Here is a 26,288-nt window from a genome sequence, read left to right as displayed (position 1 = left end):
AGAGTTCCTATGTGAGAGCTTCATGTAGTGGGAGTCTTGCCTGCTCAGCTCCATCTGCAGGCATATTACCAAGCACCCCCTGTGGTGTGGTGAGGGACCACACCACACCCCATTGCTTGTAGTTAGAAAAAGTTTTTGAATTCACCAGAAATGTCCTCCCCAATGTCAATGCTGGACTGGGAGACATCCTGGGAGGAGGGAACTGGCTTCAGTGTCATGACAAGCTCCTGGCTCTTAGGGATTAAAAACTAGCTACTGTCTCCCTCCATCACCATGCTGTCCTGCATGCTCATGCCGAGTGAGTCTTGGGTAGACTCTGGAATGGTAGCCAAAGCAAGAAAGGGCAAATGAATGTCTTAAGCATATCTGGCACATAAATATCTTGTAACCCCAGCTACAAAAGGAACATACCAAACTGATGATACCAAACTGGGTGGGGTTGCAACTTCTTTGGAGGATAGGGACATAATTCAAAATGACCTTAGCAAGTTAGAGAAATGGTCAGAGGTAAACAGGATAAGGTTTAATAAAGAGAAATGCAAAGTGCTCCACTTAGGAAGGAACAATCAGTTCCATACATACAAGATGGGAAGCGACTGTCTAGGAAGGAGCATGGCGGAAAGGGATCTAGGGGTCATAGTGGACCACAAGTTGAATATGAGCCAACAGTGTGATGCTGTTGCAAAAAAAGCAAATATGATTCTAGGTTGTATCAACAGGTGTGTTGTAAGCAAAACTCGTGAAGTCATTCTGCCGCTCTACTCTGCACTAGTTAGGCCTCAGCTGGAGTACTGTGTCCAGTTCTGGGCGCCACATTTCAAGAAAGATGTGGAGAAATTGGAAAGGGTACAGAGAAGAGCGACAAGAATGATTAAAGGTTTAGAGAACATGACCTATAAAGCCAGGCTTCATGAACTGGGCTTGTTTAGTTTGGAAAAAAGAAGATTAAGGGGGGACATGATAGCGGTTTTCAAATATCTAAAAGGGTGTCACAAGGAGGAAGGCGAAAATTTGTTCCTCTTGGTTTCTGAGGACAGGACAAGGAGTAATGGGCTTAAAGTGCAGCAGGGGAGGTTTAGATTGGACATTAGGAAAAAATTCCTAACTGTCAGGGTGGTCAAATATTGGAATAAATTGCCAAGGGAGGTGGTGGAATCTCCCTCTCTGGAGATATTTAAGAACAGGTTAGATAGACATCTGTCAGGGATGGTGTAGACGGAGCTTGATCCTGCCTTGAGGGCGGGGGGCTGGACTCGATGACCTCTCGAGGTCCCTTCCAGTCCTATTATTCTATGATTCTATGATACAAGTTAATAATTTTATTAAATTTGTGACTGAACTTGTAGGACAACAGCTGTGTTTCCTCCTCTGTTTTACCCACATTCTGTCCTGTATTTCATGTTATAGCAGTCTCAGATGACTGAGCACATATTTGTTTTTAAGAACACTAATTGCAGATTTGACAAAACAAAAGTGGGTATCAATATGTTATTTCTAAAAATAGCTACAGCTCTCAACCCAAGATTTAAGAATCTGAAGTGCTTTCCAAAATCGGAGAGGGATGAGGTGTGTGGTACACACTTTCAGAAATCTTAAGAGCAACACTCTGATGCAGAAACTACAGAATTCAACCACCAAAAAGAAACTCAACTTTCTGCTGTTGGTATCTGATTCAGATGATAAAAATAAGCATGTGTTGGTTTGTACTGCTTTGGATTGTTAGTGTGCAGAATCTGTCACCAGGATGGATACATGTCCTCTGGAATGGTGGCTGAAGCAGGAAGGGACATATGAATTGTTAGGGCATCTGGCATGTAAATATCTTTCAATGACAGCTACAACAGTTTTATGTGAACACCTGTTCTTTTTTGGTGACATAATGCTGCCTGCTTCTTGTGTAATATCTCCTACATATGTAAACAAACCTGTCTGAGCAATTGGCTGAACAAGAAGTAGGACTGAGAGATTGATACTAGGAGCTCATGTTTTACTGCTTTGTTTCTGAGTGCACTTATTAAGTATTAAAACAAAACAAAACAACCAACCCTGCATTCGTAAGTTGCACTTTCACAATAAAGAGACTGCACTACAGTACTTGTATGAGGTGAATATAGCCCCTCCTGTTCACTAGTCCAGTATGAGGTTATTCCCCATAGGGAAAGCCTTGTGCCCTTTTACACAACTTTGAGCCTAGGCCTGAGGCTCCTTTGCGTGCTCTGTGTTGTGCATCAGTATTTGTGCATCTCAGAGACAAGCCACCAAGAACAGGCTTAATTATCGGAACACAGAACAGGATAACAGTTCAGCAGTCTCTTCTCTACTTGCAGCCTACATGGTCTCAGCTCAGTCAGTGCTGAGACCCTGCTAGGATTGCAGCATAGGGTACATTGTACAACACTCCCCACCCCTTACAAACATGTTCTAACTCCCACAATAAGTAAGCCCCAAAACAAACAAGCCCATGTTCTCCCTGGCTGTGTCTAGAGTACACAATTCTTTCAGAAAAAGGAATGCAAATTGCAAACCACAATTTGTGTAACTTTTTCCACTTTTTTCTCTGAAGTGTCTTTTCCGACATTTGGCCCGCCTACACTGGGCCAAATGTGGGAAAAAATCCTTTTTGGAACATCCCTTCTTCCCTGTAAAACGAGGTTCACAGGGATGCTGAAAAAAACATGTCTGCTCTTCCAAAAAAAATTTCAGAAGAGCAGATGTGTTCCTTGGACGCGGCAGAGTTTTTCCGGGAAAACTCCAGTATCCTGGAAAAACTCTGAAGTCTAGACGTACCCCCCTTGTTTCACTTAAACTCCTTTCAGGTGCTCTATAAGCTCTTTTTGGTCCTACCAGTAATTTTCACAGTGCAAATATTTGTAATAATGAGAGCGAGCACTGTAGTTTGTATTCTATGTTGTGATTTAAATTGATATTTGACAATACAGAAAAACATACAAAAATATTTAAATTTCAATCAGTTCTATTATTTAACAGTGCATTTAAAACCGCAGTTTTAATTGTGATTAATTTGAGTTAATTGGATGAGTTAACTGTAATTATTCAGTTCACTTATTTATTTAAAAGTCCCTGGAAGCATCATACTATGTGGCTTGGCCTACATTTACATTTTGCTGGACTAGCTATGTCGGTTACAGATGTGAAAAGTCATGGGGTTAAGGAGACATAGATATTCCAGCAAAACCTTAATGCAGACAGTTATTTCAAGGGAAAAAAAAATTATCTTCCCAGTTTAGTTTATTCTGTGTGGGAAACTGGTTTAAGTTATACTTTCAAAATAACTCTTGCTGGTATAATCATAAAATTAATTATAAAGCTGTAGAATTGGAAGGGGCCCTTGAGAAGTCATCAAATAATGAGGCAGGACCATCATCAGACTATCCATGACAGTTGTACAACCTGTTCTTAAATACCTCCAACAAAAGATTACACAACCCTCTTCGAAGCCGATTTTGGCACTTTACTACCCTTAGGGCTTATCTAGACTATAGAGAAAATTAAAGCTGCTAGTGTCAATCTTCCGGGGTTCAAATTAGCAGGTCTAGTGAAGACACTCTAATTAGAACTGAGAGGGCGCTCCCATCAGCACCAGTAGTCCTGCTCCTCACAAGCAGTAAGGGAAGTTAGAGTGCGTGTTCCCATCAACCCCCAGCTGTGTGGACAACGCCAAAACAGGAATTAAGATACTCTTACTCAAGATATACAACTCCAGCTATGATAATTATGTAGCTGGAGTTAGGTATCTTAAGCTGACTTTTCCCTTTGGTGTAGTCGAGGCCTTAGAGTACCATATCTGAAGAGCTATCTGATCCCCAACTCTTTTTCCTCAAGTCTTTTAACCTTTCTTCATATTCCAGATTTTCTAAATCTTATTTTTGATCCTCTCATCTGGTCTCCCTCAAATCATCTACATCTTTGTCCAATTCAGGGTGCCACATTTTAAGAGAATACAACAGATGAAGTATTATGGACTATTACTGTCCACATCTTACAAACAACGCTCCTCTTGACACATCCCAAAATCATACTGACCTTTTTCACAACTGCATCACATTATTGTGATTCATTATTCATCACCTTATTGATTCATATTCAATTTGTGATCTACTGTAACTCCCAGATCTTTTTCAGCAGAATTACTATCTAACCAATTATTCTCTATTTTGTAGTTGTGCATTGGGATATGCACAGGTAACTGGTTAACCAGTTTCCTGGCAAGCATCACCCTTAACAGGCTGCTGGCTCCCAGCTGGCAGCCTCATGTGGGGGGAGGAGGAAGGTTAAAGGGAATGGAAGCAGCAACCCTCCCCTTGTTCTGCTGCCCCTCCTCACTTGCAAGCCTGCCAAGCCCCTACCCATGGCACACCCCCTCCCTTTTAATCAGTTAACCACTTAAACTTAAAGTTTAGCTGGTTAACTAATGAAATTGGATTTTATATCTCTAGTTGTGCATTAGATTTTTACTTCCTGATGGCTGGTCTATACTTACCAGGATATCAGCACTGCAGCAGTTGATCCCTGATAAATTGACCACTGATTCATCTCTCATCTACTACAGTACTCCACCAACAAAAAGCGCAAGGGAAGTCAACGGAAGTTTCTCCTGTCAAACCTCTGAGGTGGAGACCCTGTGGCACCTCAACCTAAAATTACATCCGCTCTAGCTATGTTATTCACGTAGCTGAAGTTGTGTAGACTGTCCAACGTAAAGTACTTTGTACTTGCCTCTATTGATGGTCATCTTGCTAATGTCAGACTAATTCTACATTTTATCAAGACTGTTTTGCAATCTATTCCTATTCTCCAAAGTGCTTGTAATACCTCCAAGCTTGGTCTTATCTACAAATTTTATAAGTGGACTCTCCACTCCATTATCCAAGTCATCAATGAAAATATTGACTAGTGCCAACCCCACTTATACATGCCCTCCCAGTATGACACCAAGCCATTGATAACTATTCCGAGTAGTCTTTCAACCAGCGGTGCAGTTATTTCATTTAGACCTGAGGTAGCCAATAACCAGCCCATAAGCCAGGAGCAGTTTGCCAGGGTTAGCCTCTGGCAGGCTGCCAGACACTTTGTTTACCTGAGCATCCACAGGTACAGCCTGTTCCCAGCCTGTCAGAGCTGTAAATACCTGAGCATCCACAGGTACAGCCTGTTCCCAGCCTGTCATACCTGCAGACGCTTAGGTAAACAAAGCATCTGGCAGCCCAAAAGTAGCTAAGTTCTCTCCATGCATTAGGCCAGAAACCCACACAGTGAAGAAAATTAAGGTTGGTTTGGCATATCCATATTGGCTATTCCTTATAAACCTATAATCTTCTAAGTCAGGGGTTCTTAACCTTTTTATCTTTACACCTCCCCTGAAAGTGAACTTCATGTTCACACCCCCCTGGGAGCCATTTTGTGCACAGCCTAGCCCCGCTCCCTCACCTGACAGGAAGCTAAGGGGCATGGCTAGGACTATAAGAACTCTGCTAGGGAGCTCAGTTGGGGCCCAGCTTCTGAGGGAGACAGAGGCCTGCCAAGAGCTCCTGGCTGACAAGGCTGAGACCTGGCCCAGGCCTCCCACAGCCGCCTTCCCTCAGGCCAGGGAAGGCTTCCCTGCCTGGGCCACTGAGACCTGTCCAAGCCAGCCAGCAGGGCTACCCTCTGACCTAGAGGAACGCAAGGCTTTACTGGTGCCTGGTGATTCGGAGGACCGGCCTGAGCTGAAGGCCTGGCTCGAACCCCGAGGCCTGCCTGAACCCTGGGACCTGGCGAACCAGCTGGATGCAGCCGTCTGAGCAAATTCCCAAGTCCAACGGCTGGTGGCGCTGTGGGGTGAGTGAACCCCTTTACAATGCCTAAATGAATAATATGAGTTTTGTACTTTGAACCTTTTCTTAACAAATTTATGTAATATTTGAAGATGAAAGTTGGCAATGCTTGCATACTGTTATTGTAGTGTGTCATCACATAGGCCTGATTGATTTGCACTGCTATTGTAGTGTGCTGATCTCTAGAAGTTAAGAAATTGTTTATAATTTTAATTCATAATATTAATGATGAAGAAATCTAAACTTTAGAATTTTATCCAGTGAGAAGGCAATTGCGATAAACTTTCTGGGAGGCACCTCACACCTCCCTTGTATCCCCTTCACGCTTCCCCTGGTAGGTGCACTTCACTGGTTAAGAACCCCTGTTCTAGGTGCTTACAAATTGATTATTTGTTCCAGTATCTTTCCAAATATCCAAGTTAGGCTGACTGATCTATAATTCCCTGGGTCTTCATTTTAGTTTTTAAAGAAAGACACAGTATTTTCCCTTTTCCAGTCTTCTGGAACCACACCAATCCTCCATGAGTTCTCAGCAATAACTACTAATGGCTCAGAATGCTTCACCTATTTATTTAAGTACCCTAGAAAGCATTCTATCAGTCCCTGCTGACTTGAATACATCTAACTTACCTAACCATTATTTAAGCTGTTCTTTCCTTATTTTGGCTTCTGTTCCTTGCCCTTTATTATAGTTGGATTGACCATTTGCTCATCATTAACACTTTTAGTGAAAACTGAAGCAAATTAGGCAAACACTTCGGCCTTCTTGATGTCTGTAATAAGCACTACTTCCCTGCTAAGTAGTGGGCCTACATTTTTCCTTATAAACTGTGTTTCCATTGAGAAGGGATCCCTCTATAGATGTGTGGAGTATAGATATGTTGGGAATCCCATATAGGTGTAAATAAAGCCTCTCTCAAACCCATTTCAGGATTTTAATGCAGAGAATTGTTAAGCTATTTTAACTTACTGAACTTAGAGTCCTCCCCCACTTTAAAGTAACTGTCTGTATACACCAAAATCCAAAGATTTTGATATGTACATGATATAGGGCAAGGATAATGGTTTACTGGGAGATGGAAGAACTGACAAGAAGGTTAAACTACAATATAGTTATATCAAACAAGTCAAGTGATTTTCTGTGGGTTAGACAGAGGGTTGGTAAAAATAAATGGAGAAGTTTTTTTCAGACTATTTTAACTACATATAATCACATTTATCTCAATGAGAAAGTTAGCACTGGAAGGGAGTACCATATGAAATCCATGACCTTTATCAGGTTAATATACACAGTGTGTTCTAATGCATAGGTCTAATGTTATCTTTCACTTACTAAATCAACTGTCCAGTAAATCAAAGTTTCTAACCTTGCTTGACAGCACAGAAGTTGATTTTACAACATCATCAAAGCAAATTACCTTGAAAGGCAAACACTGCAAACTCTATCCGTTGCATAACAGTCACAGGTCAAGATAGCTGGGCAATTGTTGGCAGACTTCCTGGCAGCACCATTGTTCACTGCTTTTGTAGAAATAATCTTCTTCTTTGTTGCTAATTTTCTAGATGCAACATCCGTCACCTTTGATTGCTTTATGAGCTGTAATACAGACATTATATGTTCCAAAGATTTCAAACATTTAATAACTATTTCCCATTTTTCTATTCCCCTTCCCTTCCCATTACTGTGCTGAAAGCACTAACAAACATGTTGCCTGTTTTAAAACAGGAAACTGCCAAACCTGTTTACTGATCTCTCAATGGCTAATAAAACAAGCAAGGGATTTAAGATTTCTAGTTATTGATTTTCCTGGGAAACTAGATATTTTTCAGAAACTACTACTAATTAATATCTAAAATATATCTATAAGCACTTTGAAATTACAATAACATTATGTTTTCAAGGACAATGTATTTTGTTATTGGCTAGGGATTTTGTTTTTAAAAAGAGACTCAATGGGAAAAGAAAAATACCATAAAGAGTGGAGTTAGATGCTAGAGTTTGGCTACATTATTTCAAAGCCTAAACTTCTCAATTAAAATATCACTGTTGGCCAAACCATCTCCTTTAATTCATTGTTAGGATTTTTCTTGCTAATGTCTAGTTTTTCCATCCATGAGACATCATGCCCAGGTTATAAACAGTGTAGTAAAACGTCTGTAAAACTGTGTTCTCTGTAGTCTTATCAACTGCAGAATACAAAAGCAAGATTTTTTTTTTCAATTTCCAAACTACACAGATAGGAAAAGATTAAATACTACAATTAATCCATTAAACAGGGGCGGGGGACTACTATGGACAAGGGCCAGTCCAGCCAGGCTGGAGCTCCCTTGCCAGTGGTGGGTCCCACAAGGCTGAAGTAGCCTCCTGCTTGTGGTGGGCTGCTCCAGCCCCTACTGATTAACCATAACCAAGGTAAGGCTTACCGGTTGACCATTAACATCCCTAATATAACAAAATATAATATAAACAAAATCAGGTGGGGCAACATCTAGACCATAGCTGTAATAACCGTGTTATCCAAACAGTTTTAAAAAAATCACTTTAAGTGTCAAGTGTAATTCTGTTCTAAGGATGTTAAATTGCAGTTAACTGGCTAATCGTGCAGCCGATACAATTTGTATTGATTACATGATTAAGGATGCTCTGCAGAGCCACAGCAGGGGTAGCTCCGGAAGCCACCAACCCCACAGCTCTGCATTTTAAATGTAGAGCTGCTGGGCTCTTATGACATTTAAAATGCAGAGGCTCAGTGTCCTGGACCAGTGCAAGCCAGGACTGCTCGGTCCCAGTTCGCGCTGGCTGCAGCGAACAGAGGCTGCTTGGTGGTAGCAGCTCCTGTCCGCGGTGAGGCCCAGCTCCCTGCTGGGACCCCCACGGACAAGGGCTGCTGCTGGAGCAGCCTCTGTTTGCAGCCAGCCTCAGCCCGCTGCCAGCAGAGAGCATAGCAGCAGCCTCTCCTATCGCTTTACTGCTGCCTCTGATAGAGGCAGTGGGTGGTGGGGGAAGGCAGCGCCATTGAGATGGTGCAAGGGGGAACCAGCATTTAAGTTGGCTCCTCCAGCACTGACTCCTGTTTTGGGGGGAGCAAGTAGTTGTTACTTCGTCGACTACTTGCTAACATCCCTATTCTGTTCAATAATTTTTAGTGCCCTAACAAATCACAGATGGTTAACACAATTAAGTTCCACAACAATTTAAATATTATTGTGCACATGGTGAGCAGTCTTGCTTACTTTTACTGTGGTGTTTTCCTGGTATGTGGAGCTATGGATATTAAAATTTCTCTCTCCAAAGACAGAGCGTTGGACAGAAGGATGCACAGACCCCTCCTACAACAAAAAAGGACAGTAAGATTCTATCTGTAACACTGTCGGCTGTAATCTGCCAATATTTAAAAATGTGATGTGACATAAGACAAAAACAGCTGCATGCAAGCCATTTTCAGGCACCAGATTACTGTGAATGAAGACAACAGTCTAGACAATTATAAACATGCTTGCAAAATACATCACGCTCCAGAAATATACCAAGTCACCCTGAAGTTCACATGTACAGCAGTTGTATTTTGATGTAAAATGGAGATGAGACTTTCTGTGGGGAGGGAAGCCATGGGTATATATTGCTGAAAAGTTAATTCCTTTTAACATAAGGAGAGTCAGGTGCTCACTAAATATTACCACATTTTACACAGCATGCACTATTATCTGACAATCCACTATTTTCATTGTGAGATCTAGTAGACAGTAAATGTGAAGTAATATTCAAGGCCAATATAGTTATACAGAAACTATTTAACTCCTACAAACTTTTGCAATGTGTTGTGTGAGTTCATCATACACAGTAAGATTTGGAATTAGAGACTGACAAATTTTGTTTTAGTACTACATCTCCCCCTGTTGGATGAAGTAATACATTAAACTAACTCGTGGCAACATTGGTGAAAAAGACTCAACCTTTCCTTCTTTTCCTTGTTTAATCTGCATTTGTGAAAGCGAGCAGCACCATTTATCATGAGATGTTTTTGAGGCTGACTGTGGAGCTATCTGTCTAGATGCCATAATACTGACAGAAACCGTGTTTCCCAAGGTCAGGTGAGGCTTATATTGTGAACAACTTTCCTGTTGGCTTTCAGACTGGACAACTCTGAGTAGTTCTATTTTCGTATCAGGGGTTCCTTGTGCCAAACCAAAATCTACTAGGGCATACCTAAAAGACAAATTTAAAAAGACAATTTAAGAAAATATACTATACTTTACAACACAGTTCCTTAAAACAGAAGCGAAGGAATACGTTGACATTCAACCCACTCGTAAGTGTCAGGTTTTGAAAATTTAGCTCACCCTTCTTAGAGGATTTGAGCCTATTAACCAGGTGAAATATAATTGTTGCACCATATCCACCGCAATTTAAAGAACAATTCTATGCTATAACTATAACCAATTTTCTAAATTTTTTTGAAGTGGCTCTCATTCTTAAGTCTGGTCAAATATAAAAAAAATCCAATACAGTTTGACAAACTAGTGAAAAGTGAATAATAATCACTGAACACTAATCAATAAGCCCCTTTACTTCTATTTTGTTATACTTATTCTCATCTTACATTTTCTGTTCTATATCATGTACTGTTTCCCTGAGGTTTTTTTTCAGCATCCTATTCCTTTTTACCTCTATCCCTTACTTTCTCCTTATATTTTGTCTTTTTCCCTCTGAAATCTCATATGCACTCATTCTCTTCCCCAAGTACCCCCTCACACATTCCCACTAGGCTTGAAAATTGTATTACGCATTTAGTAGCCAGAGAACTAAACCTAACATTCTTAGACTTATGAAAGATAGAGAACATCACTGGCTAGGGGCAACGTCTATGCAAGAAGTCAACTGCTACTAGAATGCATAAATGGTGTTTGAATGTCTCTCTTGGTACTGCTTGGGCACTCCATTTTCCATACCAGCCTCTAACTAATACATACCTGATACATTGAAAGCCACCATCTATCCTACACTTGATGATAGAAAGGAGACTGAACATTATTTTCTATAACTTATAGAGTATTATGAGACTCCGCTGCTACATTAACTTTTCCCCAGTCCTCAGGATTATTTGAGTAGAGCCCTTCCTTCAGCTTTCTGGCTGCTACCAAACAGAGGTTTACTACTCTCTATCTCGCTCTTAGGGTCTATTTCCTCAGTCAATAACTCACATGTCTGAGATAGCTGTTGTCTACCTCCACTATTATTCAGGCCTGAGTGAATCTGCCTTGATTCTTATTGATTTCACTGCTGACCAAAGAGATCCCAGACAAACAGTGAAAACACACAAGATCTATCACATAAGCCTAGCACATTCTCAGCAGCACCACTGGCTGCAGACTTACGAAATTATGACTGCTTTAATTTACACTTGATTCACAACAAGACTATAACGAATAGCCTTCCAGACAAAGAAGTCTTGGAGGGGGAAGATCTTGCTCATGTGAAGCAAAATGGGGTAAAACAAAGTACCTTCTACAGAACTATGACTCCAATCCTATTGGGAAGGTATGTGGTGTGGTGGACTAGATCCAGAGACTACCTAGAGGAGGAGTGGAGAGGTCTGCCAAAACAGGATAACGTGGCTGCAGGAGAAGCAGGTAATCAGGGCCCAGGAAGGCCCCATTTAAAAAAAAAAAGCTACAGAGACAGATACAGGACTGTTGCTACTCTGAGGTGAAGGACTGTATACCTAGCTGACTGAGGGAACTAGCACAACAGACAGCAAAGTAGGAGTAGGGACCAGAGGACCGTGGACACACCCAACCATAAGAGGTGGGTGCCAAGCCAGTTATATTTGGTACCAGAAGTGGGATTCTTCAGACCGACCCCGATTAACAAGGAGCACAATTATGGAGAATATGATCTGCCTGTTGGTGGCAGGCCAGCAGCAGGAGGTACCTATGCAGAAGCAGCAACAGACCCAGATCTTGCTGATGCAATTAATGAAGAATCTGCAGAAGCAACAGGAGGCTAGTTTGTGGCATAGCAACACAGGCAGGAGAACCATTCCAACCAGCAGGAGTGGATTCAGGGGTGGTTGGGTCGCACGAGACCCAAGAACCCAGAGATGGACTGGTGGTCAGTTGGTTCCAGGCCTAGCAAAGCTTGGCATGGACAGACTCAGAGGCCTTTCTCTGGACCTTTTTAGAGATTATCCAAGACAATAGACTAGAAAAGGTTGACCTGGGAAGCCTGTATAGCACCATTCCTGATGGGTGAGGCACAGGCAGCTTAGCACAGGGGTGGGCAATAATTTGATGGGCGGGGGGGGGGGGGAACCTCCAAGAATTTGGAAAGTGGTGAAGGGCTGCACTCCTCCAGGATATTAATGAATAAGGTGCAGGAATCCGGGATGGTGTTTGGGTGCAGAAGGGAGTTTGGGTGAAGGAGACATTTGTGACCTGGGGCACTGGACTGGGCTAAAAGGGGTTGGGATTGTGACCTAGGGCAGGGAATTGGGGTACAGGATTAGGTGCAAGGGTTTGGATTCTAAGCTAGGGCAGTAGGGGACTGATCAGGGCAGGGAATTGGGGTACTGGATCTGGGAGGGGGTATGGCTGTAAGAGGGGGGCAGAAGATTTGGGTATGCAGAGTAGGGGAGCAGGAGTGGGCAAATGGTTGGGAAAGGGAGGACCTGGGGTGCCAGAGGCAGGGTCTGGCTAGGAGACTTATCAGCCAGCAGCTCATTCCTGAATCAGCTTTCCTGCCTACCCTGCCCCACTCCCCGCAGCCATGTGCTCTGTAAATAACTACGAGCCCCTTGTGCTTTGTGGCTGCCTGTTATTGAAACAGGCAGCTCCCATTGGACAGTTTTTCACCAGAAGCCAGCCAATGGGATTGTACTGGGGGTGCAAGCAGCTCCTAAAGCAGCTCTACTCAACACGTGGCCCGTTTGTTTGCAGCCTGTGATACGATTGGGGTTTATGTGAAGTTATAATTTAAAGCAAAGTAAGGGCTTGGTTGTGCCAGGAAAATGGGATATGCTTGGAATAGGATTGCTTCTCATAAAAATACAGAAGAGAGACAATAACCATGCAAGTGAAAGGGGCTGGCTGGAGATTGCCCCCCATCTGGCACTGCTCTAGCCCCAAGCCTCCTACCCTCCCCCAGACCCTCTCTGGAGAGGGCAGGGGGGCGCTAAAGCACTCTCCCCTCCCAGATTCATATCGGGACATTGCTGGCTGTTCCTTTTTAACAGGGAGCAAGGGATAACTGCAGTTTTCTGCATTTCTCACTCTGGATGGGGAGTGCAGTGGCAGACTAGGGGTACAGCTACATAGTAGCACATACTTCAAAATAAGCTACACGATTTGAGCGACGCAAATTGCGTAGCTTATTTCGAAATTTGGTGCTGTCCACACAGCACTTATTTTGAAATAAATCGCTATTCTGTTGACTTCCTTAATCCTCATACAATGAGGTTTACAGAAAGTTGGAGTAAGAAGCCTGTTATTTCAAATTTATTTTGAAATAATGGGCTTCTTGTGTAGACAGCGCATAACGTTATTTCGGAATAACAGATGTTATTCTGAAATAACTCTGCAGTGTAGATGTACTCTATCTGTGCACTTTGCTTTCCCTCCCTGACAGGGACAGGAAGGAGGAAAGCAAGCAGCCCTGGTACGAATCTTACAACAGGATGGGAGGGGCACCAGCCCCCTCGCTTACTTCCCTACACCCACACAGACTGTTCCTTATCCAGAGCACCTTCTCACTCTTCCCCACCATTTTAACTCCCGCAACCCTCATACCTCCTGCCCTGAGCTCCTCCTTAAGGACCTGAGCAACATTGGGTAAATGTGCTTGTGTGAGAGTATGTAGCTATATAGTTTTACTGCTTAAGCATGTTATATAGCTAAAAAGGAAAAATGCAAACTTTTACCATGCTCTGCTAAAGCACACATTTCCAAATGAGACAGTAATAGTCACGTGTGTGGACTTACTCTTTCAGCCGCCTGTTATACAGGAAGTTACTAGGCTTGACATCACGGTGAACAATACCAAAGTGATGAATGCGCCTCAATGCTTTAAATAGATTAAACATGTATTCTCGTACTTCTTCAAAAGAGAGAGAGTTCAAAATGTCCTGAAAAATTATTTGAATATTGTAATTTTGCAACTGTTTGTAATAGAGTATTTTACTGCTTATATGAAAAGGCTAGGACTCACCAAAAAGGATTCATGTTCCAGATATGGCATAACGATAACTACATGATCATTTTTTCTAAAGCAATATTTAACTCCCATAACGTTATCATGACCCCTAAAGGAAAAATAAAATACAATCTTGAAACAACAAATAGAATAGGTTATTTCATCTTGCTCACAGAGAGAACTTCAGAAATTTTGTTTTCTGTTTATATATTGCCTGCAAACTAACACTAACAGCCATAAAATCTACCACTATATACTCTGAACAAAATCACCTCATTACTTTTTTTTTCCATAGTGCTTCATTCTGTGATTTGCAACAAAGGGTTCTGCAGACCATTGGTGCTTCATGGCCCACTCTTAGGGCTTGAGCCTGCTGTCACGGATTTGCATGATCGAGGACTAAGCTCTTTGACAGCAACTGGCTTAAAATGTCAGGAAAGAACTATTTCAACCTAGGGTTGTGAATGGTTGACCAGTAAACATCACCCTTACCAGGTTATGCCTACCGGTTATGGGTAACCAAAAAAACAAAGTATTTGCGCAAGAGGGTTTTTGCCCGAACGGGAGCAGCATAGCATTTTTGCAAGAACACTGACAATTTTACATGAGATCGTCAGTGTTCTTGCGAAAATTCAAGCGGCCAGTGTAGACAGCTGGCAAGTTTTTCAGCAGAAAAACTTGCCAGTCTAGACGCAGCCTTAATGTTTAACTGGTTAACTGATTAAACGGGATTTTACATCCCTATTTGAACCATCTGTTTTAGAACCAGCAAATATCAGAAGTGAAATTCTATTCATAAACAAGTGAAGAGAATTCAGTGCCATTTACCAGTATTTTCAGAGGCACTAGGGAGGATTCTATCACAGCCACTTCCTACCCAAATCATGTGCAACTGCATAGAAATACTATGGAACTCTTAGAAATAGTAATACAAAGTCAGCTGCAAATTGAGACTAACATAAGGCAATATGAACATTACAGATATCATCATTTATTTGTGGTATGCTAGTAATATAAAGATTTTTTTAATTTTTATTGTCTTATGGTAAAAACTTCAACATGCTAAAAGAGCTAAAGCTAAGAAGTAACTAGACACACACCCTAAACCTAGATACATAAATTCAGTTATGACCTCTTTAATTCCTTTTTCTAAAAAAACCCAGTTTTAGGTTGTTTTTTAAAACCTACCCTGCTATTGTAAGACACTGAAGTTCAGCAGCAATTCGTAGAGGATGACTAGTTGGAATCAGGTGTTTCAAAGCCATTTTTTCCTCACATCCTCCTTGTAGCTGGGCTGTGGCCAAATAAACTGAACTAAAAGTACCTGTAAAAGTATGAAGCCAATGTTTTTAACACCTTTAAATATGTATTTCATGTTACTGGTCTAACTGCTGTGTTTGTGGTGAAGAAGAATCTATTTGGGTCAAATTAAGGTTCTGACACAAAATAATACACTTTAAATTCAAGACAAAAGGCTGCGGACGACCTTTAAAAAGTGGTTTTACTATAGATAATAGTCACTTAGAGTTGTTTAATAACCCTGAAAAAAGAGAATTGCCCATCAGAATCCAGAAAAACATTTGTATTAATAAGACCATAAAACATAATTGAAGGTAATTACAATTATAAATATTAGACCAGTATTAGGGATGTAAGTGAGTAGTCAACTACCCAATAAGCCTAGGCTTATTGTGTAGTCAAGTCGATGACTCACATTTCTTCCCTCACTTGCTGCCTCTATCAGAGGCAGCAGGGGGAAGGAACAGGGAGAGAAGCAGGAGCTGGTCCTGGCGGGAGCCGGCTTACATCTCCGCAGTACTGCCCAGCTCCTAGTGTATTTTAAATCATAAAATCACAGCAAGAAGTTACTCACTTGGTGCAGTAATGATGGTTCTTCGAGATGTGTGTCCCTGTGGGTGCTCCACTCAGGTCTCTGCGTCCTCAAGCTGCTGATCGTAGCTTTTTTAGTAAGCAGTGCCTCTCACGCCGTGACTGCGCACCCTGCATCTCAAGTACACACATGGCACAAGCCCCATCTGTTCCTTTTCTACCTGAAGTCTCCTAAAGACTCCAAGCAGAGGGGAGGACAAGAGGGTAGTGGAGCATCCACAGGGGGACACATCTCAAAGAATCATCGTTACTGCAACAGGCGAGTAACTTCTTTTTCATCGAGTGGTGTCTTTGTGGGTGCTCCACCCAGGTGACTCAGTAACAGTACCCACCAGATGGTAGTGGGCACTGGAGTCATTTAAGTAGAGGAAGGAAGGACTGCATCTGCCAGAGATGTGGAGGGATTGGTCCTTTCTGCAGGGCGTAATGCTATGCGAAAGTGTGATGGGAGGACCATATGGCTGCTCTACAAATGTCCACCAATGGTATGTTTAGGAAGGCCGTTGTGGCCATCGCATGCATGGAGTGAGCCCTGAATCTGTGGTGGCTGCTTTCCATGAAATTCATAAGCTTTATGTATGCAGCTGGTAATTCTTTTGGATAGACGTCGTGCCAAGACAGCTGTTCCTGTATGTGGTCCAGATCATGCTACAAAGACCCTATCTAATTTTCTGGTTCCCCATGTTCTCTCCAGGTAGAACTCAATCGCTTGCCTTGCATTTAACGTGTGCAACCTAGCTTCCTTGGAGGAGGTATAAGGTTTAGGAAAATAAGCAGATAAGTAAATGGGTTCATTTAAGTGGAAGTCAGATATGACCTTTGGGAGGAACTTTGGGTGAGGCCTGAGTATACATTTATCCTTGGTAAAGGTAGTGGAAGGTGGGTCTACCCATCTTGCTGATGTTATCACCACTATGAAGGCCATCTCCATGGATGGGTATTGTGGTGATATAGTGGCTAGAGGCTCAAAGGATGGCCTGGTGCGTGTGTCGAGAACCAAGTTCAAGTCCCACGGTGGCACTGGGGGAGGGGGGCAGGTTTGGGCATGTTTTCTGCAGGCCTGTGAGAAATTGCTTCGTTATCAGATGCAAAGAGAGAAGTCATCCACAGGTTCATGGAACACCGTGACCACCGACAGGCGGACCCGGATAGAGCTGATGGAGAAACATGTGTTGCTGAGGTCCATGAAATACTCCAGCATGGTAGGTATAGGGGCAGTATTGGGATGTAAACTGCCTGTCGTGCACTACTGTTGAAAGTGTGTCTGTTTTGGTAGGTGCTTCTCATGGAGGGCCGTCAACTATTCGGACAGGGTCAAACATATCCTACTGAACAGGTAAGTTCTTCATGCTAGAACATGGAGAAGCCATGCCGTGAATTTTAGATTTTTGATGTTCAGATCACATGTCCTGCCGTGGTGCTGCGTCGAGAGGTTCGGCACCGTGGGGAGAGGAATGGGTAGATCTATCGATAGGTAGCGTGGGTATGGGAACCAGGGTTGTCTCGGGCAGGCAGGTGCTATTAAAATTACAGTGGCTTGGTCGGACTGGATCTTGTTGATCACACTGACGAGAAGAGAGATTGATGGAAAGGCATAGAATAGGGGAGCCATCCAGCGGATGGCAAAGTCATTTCCCTCCGACCTCTTGCCCAGTCCTGCACGGGAGCAGAACTTGTGGTATTTGCGGTTAAGCGGTGGTGCAAAATGGTACAGCTGGGAAAGCCCATTTGAAAAAAATGGAGAGGAGAATATTGGTATTGATCTCCCAGTTATGTTGCTCTGAGAAGTGTCTGCTCTGTTTGTTGGCCCTCACGTTCTGCTGTCCCAGTATATACGTGGCAGTTGGAGTTATGTGGTTCCTGATACACCAGTTCCAAAATCTGTTTCTGCACATAGTGAGTGTGATTGGGCACCCCATGTCGGTTGATGTAGAACATAGAGGGTGTGTCGTCTGTGAGGACAAGAATGGTTCTGCCCTTTATCAGGGTAAGGAAATGGGCGCATGCATTGCGAATGGCCCTGAGCTGTTGATATGGAAGTGTCGATCCTGTTGGGATCATGTGGCCTGTATTGACCTTGCACCACAATGGGCGCCCTAGCCCATAAGTGATGTCTGTTATAATTACTGACGGATCTGGGCAGTGGAAAGATATACCAGCAAGTAGGTTGGTTAGAGAAGTCCACCAGTTGAGAGACTGCAGTACTGGCAGAGGAAACATGAGGTGCTTCGTGAGGCTGTCGGATTGGAACATAGGTGGTTGCGAGCCAATGCTGTAGGCAGCGCATGTGTAGCCTCGTGAATAGGATCATGAAGGTTGTGGCTGCCACGTGCTCCAACAATTGGAGGCACGTCCGGACCGTGGAAAAGGGAGTATGCTTGGGCCCCCCGAATGAGGTCGCAGATTGCCTTGAATTTTTGTTGTGGCAGATAGGCTCTTGCTGTCATCGAGTCTAGAAGTGCCCCGATAGAATTTATCTTTTGTGGGCTGTATGGTGGACTTTTGTATATTGATAAGCAGACCAAATAGGGAAAAATATTCCCTGGTAGCGGTTGTCATTGTTATGACTTGTTGACAAGGGGAGCCCTTGATAAGACAATCGTCAAGGTAAGGGAAGATGATGACGTTCTGTCTTCTGAGGAAAGTTCTGACTACGGCTAGTGTCTTTGAGAACACAAGGGGCCGCAGAAAGTCCAAAGGGGAGGACCTTGTATTGGTAATGGTCTTGACCTATGATGAATCTGAGAAATCTCCTGTGGGCTAGGTGGATGGTTACATGAAAATATGCATCTTGAAGGTCAAGGGCTGAAAACCAGTCTCCTTTGTCCAGTGTAGGTATGATAGTTGCCAGGGTCACCAGCCTGAATTGTGTGTTGAGGATGAACTTGTTGAGTTTCCTGAGATCCAGGATTGGTCTCTATCCCCATGTTTTTGGTATGTTAGGAAATAGTTGGAGAAGAACCCTCTTCCTTAATATTCTGTGGGAACAGGTTCTATTGCCCCTAGGATGAGTAACTTTTGCACCTCTGTTCGTATTAGGGGCTTGTGAAATGGGTTCCTGAAGAGGGAGTTAGGGGGCATAGATGTGAAGGGGATTGTGTAACCCAATTTGATAATATCTAGGACCCATTTGTCTGTAGTGATTTGGGCCCACTGTTGGTAGAAGGGTCTTAGGGGTTGATGAAAGGTGGCACTGGAATGCACTGGAACTGTGGGGTGGCCACTCAGACTCCCAACCAAGACTTCAAATGTGGTGTTTGTGTGATTGAGTGGTGGAGGACTGATTTTGCTGCATTCTCCTCCTGTTAGGGCGTTGCTTAGACCTGTTGTCATATAGTTATAATTATAGTCCCTTGGCCTTTGGTAGGGGGTATACTTGTGTTTCTTATTAAGTGGGGTGTACATCTCCAGAGTTGGGGTGTGGTGTGAGTCCTTCATTGAGTGTAGGATCTCCTTAGTCTTAGTGGCAAATAGCTGTTTTCTATCGGGGGGGGGGGGGGACCTCCACCTTCAATTGCAATTCTTTTGGGACCCAGATGACTGCAGCCATGAGGCCCTATGCATTATGATAGCTGTGGCTCTAGCTGCAGTGTCAGCGACATCCATTGCTGACTGCAGGGCCATTTTTGCTATGGATAAACCCTCCTTAGTGATGGATTGGAGGTGTGGTCTTTTAACATCAGGAAGGTCCTGTAGTTCAGCATAGTTGGCATGATCGTAATTGGCCAGGAAGGCTACATAATTTTATATCCTGAATTGAAGGGTGGCAGAAGAGTACACCTTGTGGCCAAAAGTGTCTAGCTACTTATGCCCTTTGTCGCGGGGGGTAGACTTAAATTGTGGGTTCTTAGCCTTGTGATTAACTGAATCTACAACCAGTGAGTTTGGCTGGGGATGGGAGAAGTCGTTGTCCATATCTTTTACAGGGACAAAATATTTTCTATCCACTCAGCTGTTTGTAGGGGGGAATCATAGAATACTAGGACTGGAAGGGACCTCGAGAGGTCATCGAGTCCAGTCCCCTGCCCCCATTGCAGGACCAAAGACTGTCTAGACCATCCCTGATAGACATTTATCTAACCTACTCTTAAATATCTCCAGAGATGGGGATTCTACAACCTCCCTGGGCAATTTATTCCAGTGTTTAACTACCCTGACAGCTAGAAACTTTTTCCTAATGTTCAACCTAAACCTCCCTTGCTGCAGTTTAAGCCTATTGCTTCTTGTTCTATCCTCAGAGGCCAAGATGAACAAGTTTTCTCCCTCCCCCTTATGACACCCTCTTAGATACCTGAAAACTGCTATCATGTCCCCCCTCAATCTTCTCTTTTCTAAACTAAAACGTAATTTTTTCAGCCTTCTTTCATAGGTCACGTTCTCTAGACCTTTAATCATTCTTGTTGCTCTTCTCTGGACCCTCTCCAATTTCTCTACATCTTTCTTGAAATGCAGTGCCCAGACCTGGACACAATACTCCAACTGTCCTGAGGCCTAGCCAGCGCAGAGTAGAGCAGAAGAATGACTTCTTGTGTCTTGCTCAAACACACCTGTTAATGCATCCCAGAATCATGTTTGCTTTTTTTGCAACAGCATCACACTGACTCATATTCAGCTTGTGGTCCACTATAACCCCTAGATCCCTTTCTGCCGTACTCCTTCCTAGACAGTCGCTTCCCATTCTGTATGTGTGAAACTGATTGTTCCTTCCTAAGTGGAGCACTTTACATTTGTCTTTATTAAACTTCATCCTGTTTACCTCAGACCATTTCTCCAATTTGTCCAGATCATTTTGAATTATGATCCTATCCTCCAGAGCAGTCGCAACCCCTCCCAGTTTGGTATCATCTGCAAACTTAATAAGCGTACTTTCTATACCAATATCTAAATCTTTGATGAAGATATAGAACAGAGCCAGTCCCAAAACAGACCCCTGTGGAACCCCACTTGTTAGACCTTTCCAGCAGGATTGTGAACCATTAATAACTACTCTCTGAGTACAGTTATCCAGCCAGTTATGCACCCACCTTATAGTAGCCCCATCTAAGTTGTATTTGCCTAGTTTATTGAAAGAATATAATGCGAGACCGTATCAAACACCTTACTAAAGTCTAGGTATACCACATCCACCGCTTCTCCCTTATCCATAAGACTCGTTATCCTATCAAAGAAAGCTATCAGATTGGCTTGACATGATTTATTCTTTACAAATCCAGGCTGGCTGTTCCCTATCATCATGCCACCTTCCAAGTGTTTATAGATGATTTCCTTAATTACGTGCTCCATTATCTTCTCTGGCACAGAAGTTAAGCTAACTGGTCTGTAGTTTCCTGGGTTGTTCTTATTTCCCTTTTTATAAATGGGCACTATATTTGCCCCTTTCCAGTCCTCTGGAATCTCTCTTATCTCCCATGATTTTCCAAAGATGATAGCTAGAAGCTCAGATATCTCCTCTATCAGCTCCTTGAGTATTCTAGGATGCATTTCATCAGGCCTTGGTGACTTGCAGGCATCTAACTTTTCTAGGTGATTTTTAACTTGTTCTTCTTTTATTTTATCTTCTAAACCTCCCCCCTTCCCACTAGCATTCACTGCTAGGCATTCCTTCAGACTTCTCGGTGAAGACCGAAACAAAGAAGTCATTAAGCATCTCTGCCATTTCCAAGTTTCCTGTTACTGTTTCTCCCTCCTCACTGACCAGTGGGCCTAGCCTGTCCTTGGTCTTCCTCTTGCTTCTAATATATTTATAAAAAGTCATCTTGTTTCCCTTTATTCCCGTAGCTAGTTTGAGCTTATTTTGTGCCTTTGCCTTTCTAATCTTGCCTCGGCATTCCTGTGTTTGCCTATATTCATCCTTTGTAATTTGTCCTACTTTCCACTTTGACTCTTTTATGTTTAAATCATGCAAGATCTCGTGGTTGAGCCAAGGCAGTCTTTTGCCATATTTTCTATCTTTCCAACGCAGCGGAATAGCTTGCTTTTGGGCCCTTAATGTCCCTTTGAAAAACTGCCAACTCTCCTCAGTTGTTTTTCCCCCTCAGTCTTGATTCCCATGGGACCTTACCTATCAGCTCTCTGAGCTTACCAAAATCCGCCTTCCCTATTTTGCTGTTCTCCCTTCTACCCTTCCTTAGAATTGTGAAATCTCTGATTTCATGATCACTTTCACCAACTGCCTCCCAGTTTTGCCCTGACCCTCCGTTCTCTCTGTCATTGTAGCCCACGCTCCCTCACATGTCCGACCCATCTCCCAGGTCTCCATGTTCTCCACTTACCTGTGGGCTTTGCTTACCTGTCCCCATCAAACCTAGTTTAAAGCCCTCCTCACTAGGTTAACCACTGTATCCAAATAGGGTCTTCTCCCTCCTCGTAAGGTGAACACCATCTCTGCCCAGCAGTCCTTCCTGGAATAGCATCCCGTGGTTGAGGAAGCCAAAGCCCTCCTGGTGACACCATCCTCGCAGCCAGGCATTCACATCCAGGATGCAGCTGTCTCTGCCCAGGCCCCTACCTTCGACAGGAAGGATCGAAGAGAATACCACCTGTGCTCCAAACTCCTTCACCCATACTCCAAGCCTTGTAGTCACTCTTGATCTGCTCAGTGTCACACCTCGCAGTATCATTTGTGCCCACATGGATGAGTAGCATGGGGTAGTAGACAGAGGGCCGGATAATCCTCGACAATGCCTCCGTAACATCTTGGATACGGGCCTCCGGCAGACAACATACCTCCCGAGATGAAGTGTCAGGGCGACAGATGGGTGCCTCCGTCCCTCTCAGAAGAGAGTCTCCAACCACCACTACTCTAAGTTTCCTATTCGCAGTGGTGGCAGCAGACTTCCCAGCCTTGGGAGTATGAGGCTTCTCCTCCTCCGTTGCAGGGGGTGATAACTCATCTCCTGTATCAAGAAGAGCATAACGGTTTCCTAGTACCACGGCGGGAGGGTTTGGAGCAGGGGTGGAGCAGTGCCTACTGCCAGAAGTAACCAGCTGCCAGCGTCCACCCCGAGCCGTCTCCTCCTCCACCAGCAGTGTGCCCGCAGTCCTGTGTACTGGGACAGCTGTCTCCTCATGAACACGGTCCAGTAATTGCTCATGGATTCGGGTGCTCCTCAACCTAGCCACCTCCTCCTGTAGCTCTCTCACCTGCTGCCTGAGCGATTCCATTAGCAGGCACCTTTCACATTGGATGATCTCCCCAGCCTGGATATCAATAAGCAGGATTTCAAGCCACAGTCCTTGCAAAACCACATCAGGATCTGGGTAGAGGCATCCATGCTCAGGTGCTCTGTCTGGCTACAGGCACAGGTGGAGGAGAGAGAAGCAGTGCTGGCACACGTGTTGTGGGTCTTCCTGACATCTATCAAACTCCCTCTCAAACTCCCCTGTCTGCAGCCCCCTGTCCGCTTTTGCTCCCTGGTCGCTCTGCCTCTGGTTTTTAAAGCCTGCTTGCCTAGGCCAGGCCTGCCCCCTCGTGAGTCACACAGGGGAGGGCTGACCAGATGCAATCAAGAGAGCAATTGAGGGAACAAAGGGTCAGGCACTCAGTCCCAACTGCCACAGCAACTGAAACTGCAGTCACCTGAAATCAGAATTCAACAAACAAAATTCAAACAGTCGAGCAAACTCACTTTCACCAGGTAGCCTCGCGATTGACGGGTTGGTGACCCCAGTTGTAGGGAATGATCTCTATATGTATGCCAGGAAGCCATTGATCCCGATGGAGATGAATGGCATAATGAAAATCTGCTCCTATGCCCGCTGCCATAGTCAGTTCTTGGTGAGAACAGCGTAGAAGAGTGGAGAGCCCTTTCAGGCATCTTAAGGTGCCCCAGGTATAGGACACCACTGAGGAGCACAGTGAGCAAGCTCCTGATCTGAGCCATGTGCCTGGCTGAGGAGATTTTTGTGCAGCACTTTATGTTGCGGTGCTGGAGCATGGTCGGGTGCTGGAGTCCAGTTTGTTGAGGCACTTGTAGGAGGTGGTGGTGGTAACTGACTCAGCTCTCCTGGCTGGTGCAGACTTGTGTTTCTCCACAGTGCCAGAGACTGAGGGCACCAGGGAATGAGAGGCTCTGGACGGTGCTGGTAATGAGCATTCTGGGGAAGCTCTTGAAGCTTGTGAGCCTTTGCAGTGGTAAAGCAGCCATCACTGGTCTTCTGCTGTCCCTGTGTGTCCTCAGGTTTGTCCCATGGAGGTTGTAGGCACTTCTCCCAGAGGAGGTTTTTGAACTGAATTTCATGGTCTTTTGTGGCTCTGACTGTCATGTTCTGACAGTGCAGGCACTTATGTGCCACATGAGTCTCTCCCAGGCATTTAACACAGGAGGCATGGCCATGAGAAATGGGCATTGAGTCTCAGCAAGAGTCGCATCTTTTAAAGCTGGGAGAACCTGGCATGTTGAAGAAAAAAAAGCTGGGGTGGTGACACTTTTTTTATTAAATAAATGAACTTTGAAAATTAGCCTTAACTGACTAAACTAAGTATAGTAATTTTGTTTTTCCTGTCAGGAAGAAGAGCACTGCTCTGACTCCATCTTTGGCTGACGGGGCTTGCACTGCATGTGCACTCAACAAACGGCAGAGGCGCAAGATGCTGGGTCTGCAGGCACAGCATAAGGGGCACTGCTCACTAAAAAATCTCCGATCAATAGCGTGAGGACGCACCAAGACCTGAGTGGAGCACCCACAGGGACACCACTCAATGAAGAAAGTTTGGTTCTGGTGCAAGTCAGGACTGAGTCGGCTGCCTTCTCCTATCGACTAATCAAGTAGTTGATAAAAATTCTATTGACTATTAGATTAGTCAAAACTGCATTTTAACATCCCTAATCAGTATACATGTCTAACAAGTATTTAGCTGCATATACAGATCACAGTTGCCAGCAGGCATCAACTCCAGTACCTTCAGCCACAAAACCAGAGGACCCTCCATGTGAGCTAAAGCAGGGGTGGAGAATCTCACATTCACTTCTAGCAATAGGGTTAGAAACACCACTTGTAAATGAAAACCTTATTACAATTTATTGTTTGTTCATGACAAGAAGCATTTCATGCTCTTGAATTTTCAGATTGTTGTACTGAACTAAACATGTAGCAGCTTCCTTTTAAGCAACTTTACAGACTAACAAGTTTATAAACATTTAGCAAGCTACCACAAGTATTAAAATCATAAATAGCTGTTAAAAATCAAACATCTATCTACTTTATATACTTTCAAATATAAGAAAAAAGAAAACATTAACTTTAGTGAAAAAACTTTCACCAGAGATCTTGTGGACTCCCATCATGCAAATATTTTACACATGCTTAATTTTATTGACATGAGAGTGTCCATTGATTTCAATGGGAGTACGCTCAGTAAAGTTAAGCATGGGTGTGATCACAGAATTGGTGCATAAGTCCCATTGAAAATCAAATTTTGAAAATTTTTCTGTGTACGGGTTGGACCTCTCTAGTCTGGCACTTTCAGGACCACGCCCATCCCTCCCTCCAGCTTGGTTCCAGCCCCACAGCCACTGGGTTCCATCCCTGCTGTTGAAGGGCTTGGGCTCAGCATGGTGCTGCCAGCCAGCTGGGGCTCTCCAGAGACAGCTCTCCAGCCACCACAGCCCCACTTCTGCCCTGTCCAGCTGAGGGGACAGGGCTCTGTGGCTGCCCCACTATTGATGTGCCCCACCAGGGCTTCCCAGAGACAGGGCTCACAGGCTGCTGGTGGCCTTGTTGCTGCTGCACCCCACTGCTGCCGTGCCAGGGCTCCACGGAGATAGGTCTCTCCAGTCTGAGTTGCCCTGACTGGCTGGGGCTCCCAGGGGCAGGACTCTGTGGCTGCCCTGCTGCAGCTGTGCCAGGATGGGGCTCTGCAGGGATGGGCGCACTGGTCCTGCTGCTTCTCTGCCTGGCTGGGGCTCCCCAGTCTGATGGTAGAGCTCCCCTCCTCTGGACTTGCTGACTAGCTCACATTCCCGGGTGCTGGGTCTTTCTGGTTCAACTTGTACCTAGTTTGAAATGATAATCCTTCATTTTCCTCTCTTAGCGCTAACCAAAAGTTTTAATATTGGGGAAAAAAAAATTCCAAACAACTTTACTGGTAGTAAAATTTTTCACTAAAGTATAATTGTACATGTAGAATGTATTCTTTAATTTAGGTGGATTAAATCTTACATAGACACACTTGGCTAAATTTACTTCAAAACTACAGCAACCTATAGCATGTATTTTGCACTTTAAAACATATGGTCTAACTCAAAACAAGTTGTTTAATAAAAGTATTTCAGTAAGAGTTTAAGAACTTCTGGCAAGGAATTCTCGTTGGAAAAACCTTTATTTGTACTTAAAATTAAACATTAGTATTCCCATTTACTTCTAACAATACTAAA

At 43.8% G+C, this 26,288-nt stretch overlaps 2 protein-coding genes across 7 annotated transcripts in view; one reads left to right on the top strand and one right to left on the bottom strand.

Moving 5' to 3' along the window:
• CDC7 (cell division cycle 7) overlaps positions 1-26,288 on the bottom strand; it is a 50,688-nt gene that overhangs the window by 11,617 nt on the left and 12,783 nt on the right. For 3 of the 6 annotated variants that reach the window (XM_075936506.2, XM_075936507.2, XM_075936508.2), the window contains exons 4-9: positions 15,211-15,346; positions 14,038-14,131; positions 13,812-13,954; positions 9,759-10,041; positions 9,069-9,164; positions 7,253-7,431 (exon numbers count right to left, since the gene is read on the bottom strand). In XM_075936506.2, coding sequence (XP_075792621.2) covers positions 7,253-7,431; positions 9,069-9,164; positions 9,759-10,041; positions 13,812-13,954; positions 14,038-14,131; positions 15,211-15,346 — 931 coding nt within the window. Of the gene's footprint in view, positions 1-7,252; positions 7,432-9,068; positions 9,167-9,758; positions 10,042-13,811; positions 13,955-14,037; positions 14,132-15,210; positions 15,347-26,288 lie in introns of all 6 variants that reach the window. The other 3 variants (XM_089780527.1, XM_089780528.1, XM_089780529.1) reach the window with 3 other exon arrangements.
• Positions 16,697-25,802, top strand: LOC149523928 (uncharacterized). The gene is made up of 3 exons (XM_089780530.1): positions 16,697-17,114; positions 17,189-17,248; positions 24,421-25,802. Exons 1-3 carry the CDS (start codon positions 16,827-16,829, stop codon positions 24,454-24,456), a joined length of 384 nt encoding a protein of 127 aa, XP_089636656.1. The 5' UTR covers positions 16,697-16,826; the 3' UTR covers positions 24,457-25,802.

This window comes from Pelodiscus sinensis, chromosome 9, assembly GCF_052426305.1.
Source record: "Pelodiscus sinensis isolate ZL-2025 chromosome 9, ASM5242630v1, whole genome shotgun sequence".
NCBI classification, from domain to species: Eukaryota; Metazoa; Chordata; order Testudines; family Trionychidae; genus Pelodiscus; species Pelodiscus sinensis.
The sequence above is the reverse complement of the archived record's forward strand: the minus strand, read 5'-3'. Positions and strand labels throughout refer to the sequence as shown.

Bases quoted from the DNA above. Each gene is read 5' to 3' on its own strand.
- LOC149523928 (XM_089780530.1), top strand. From the start codon at position 16,827: ATGAAGGCCATCTCCATGGATGGGTATTGTGGTGATATAGTGGCTAGA. The intron at 17,115-17,188 runs GTAGGTATAGGG...CTGTTTTGGTAG, and splicing joins CCATGAAATACTCCAGCATG to GTGCTTCTCATGGAGGGCCG. The intron at 17,249-24,420 runs GTAAGTTCTTCA...TTTTCCTGTCAG, and splicing joins AAACATATCCTACTGAACAG to GAAGAAGAGCACTGCTCTGA.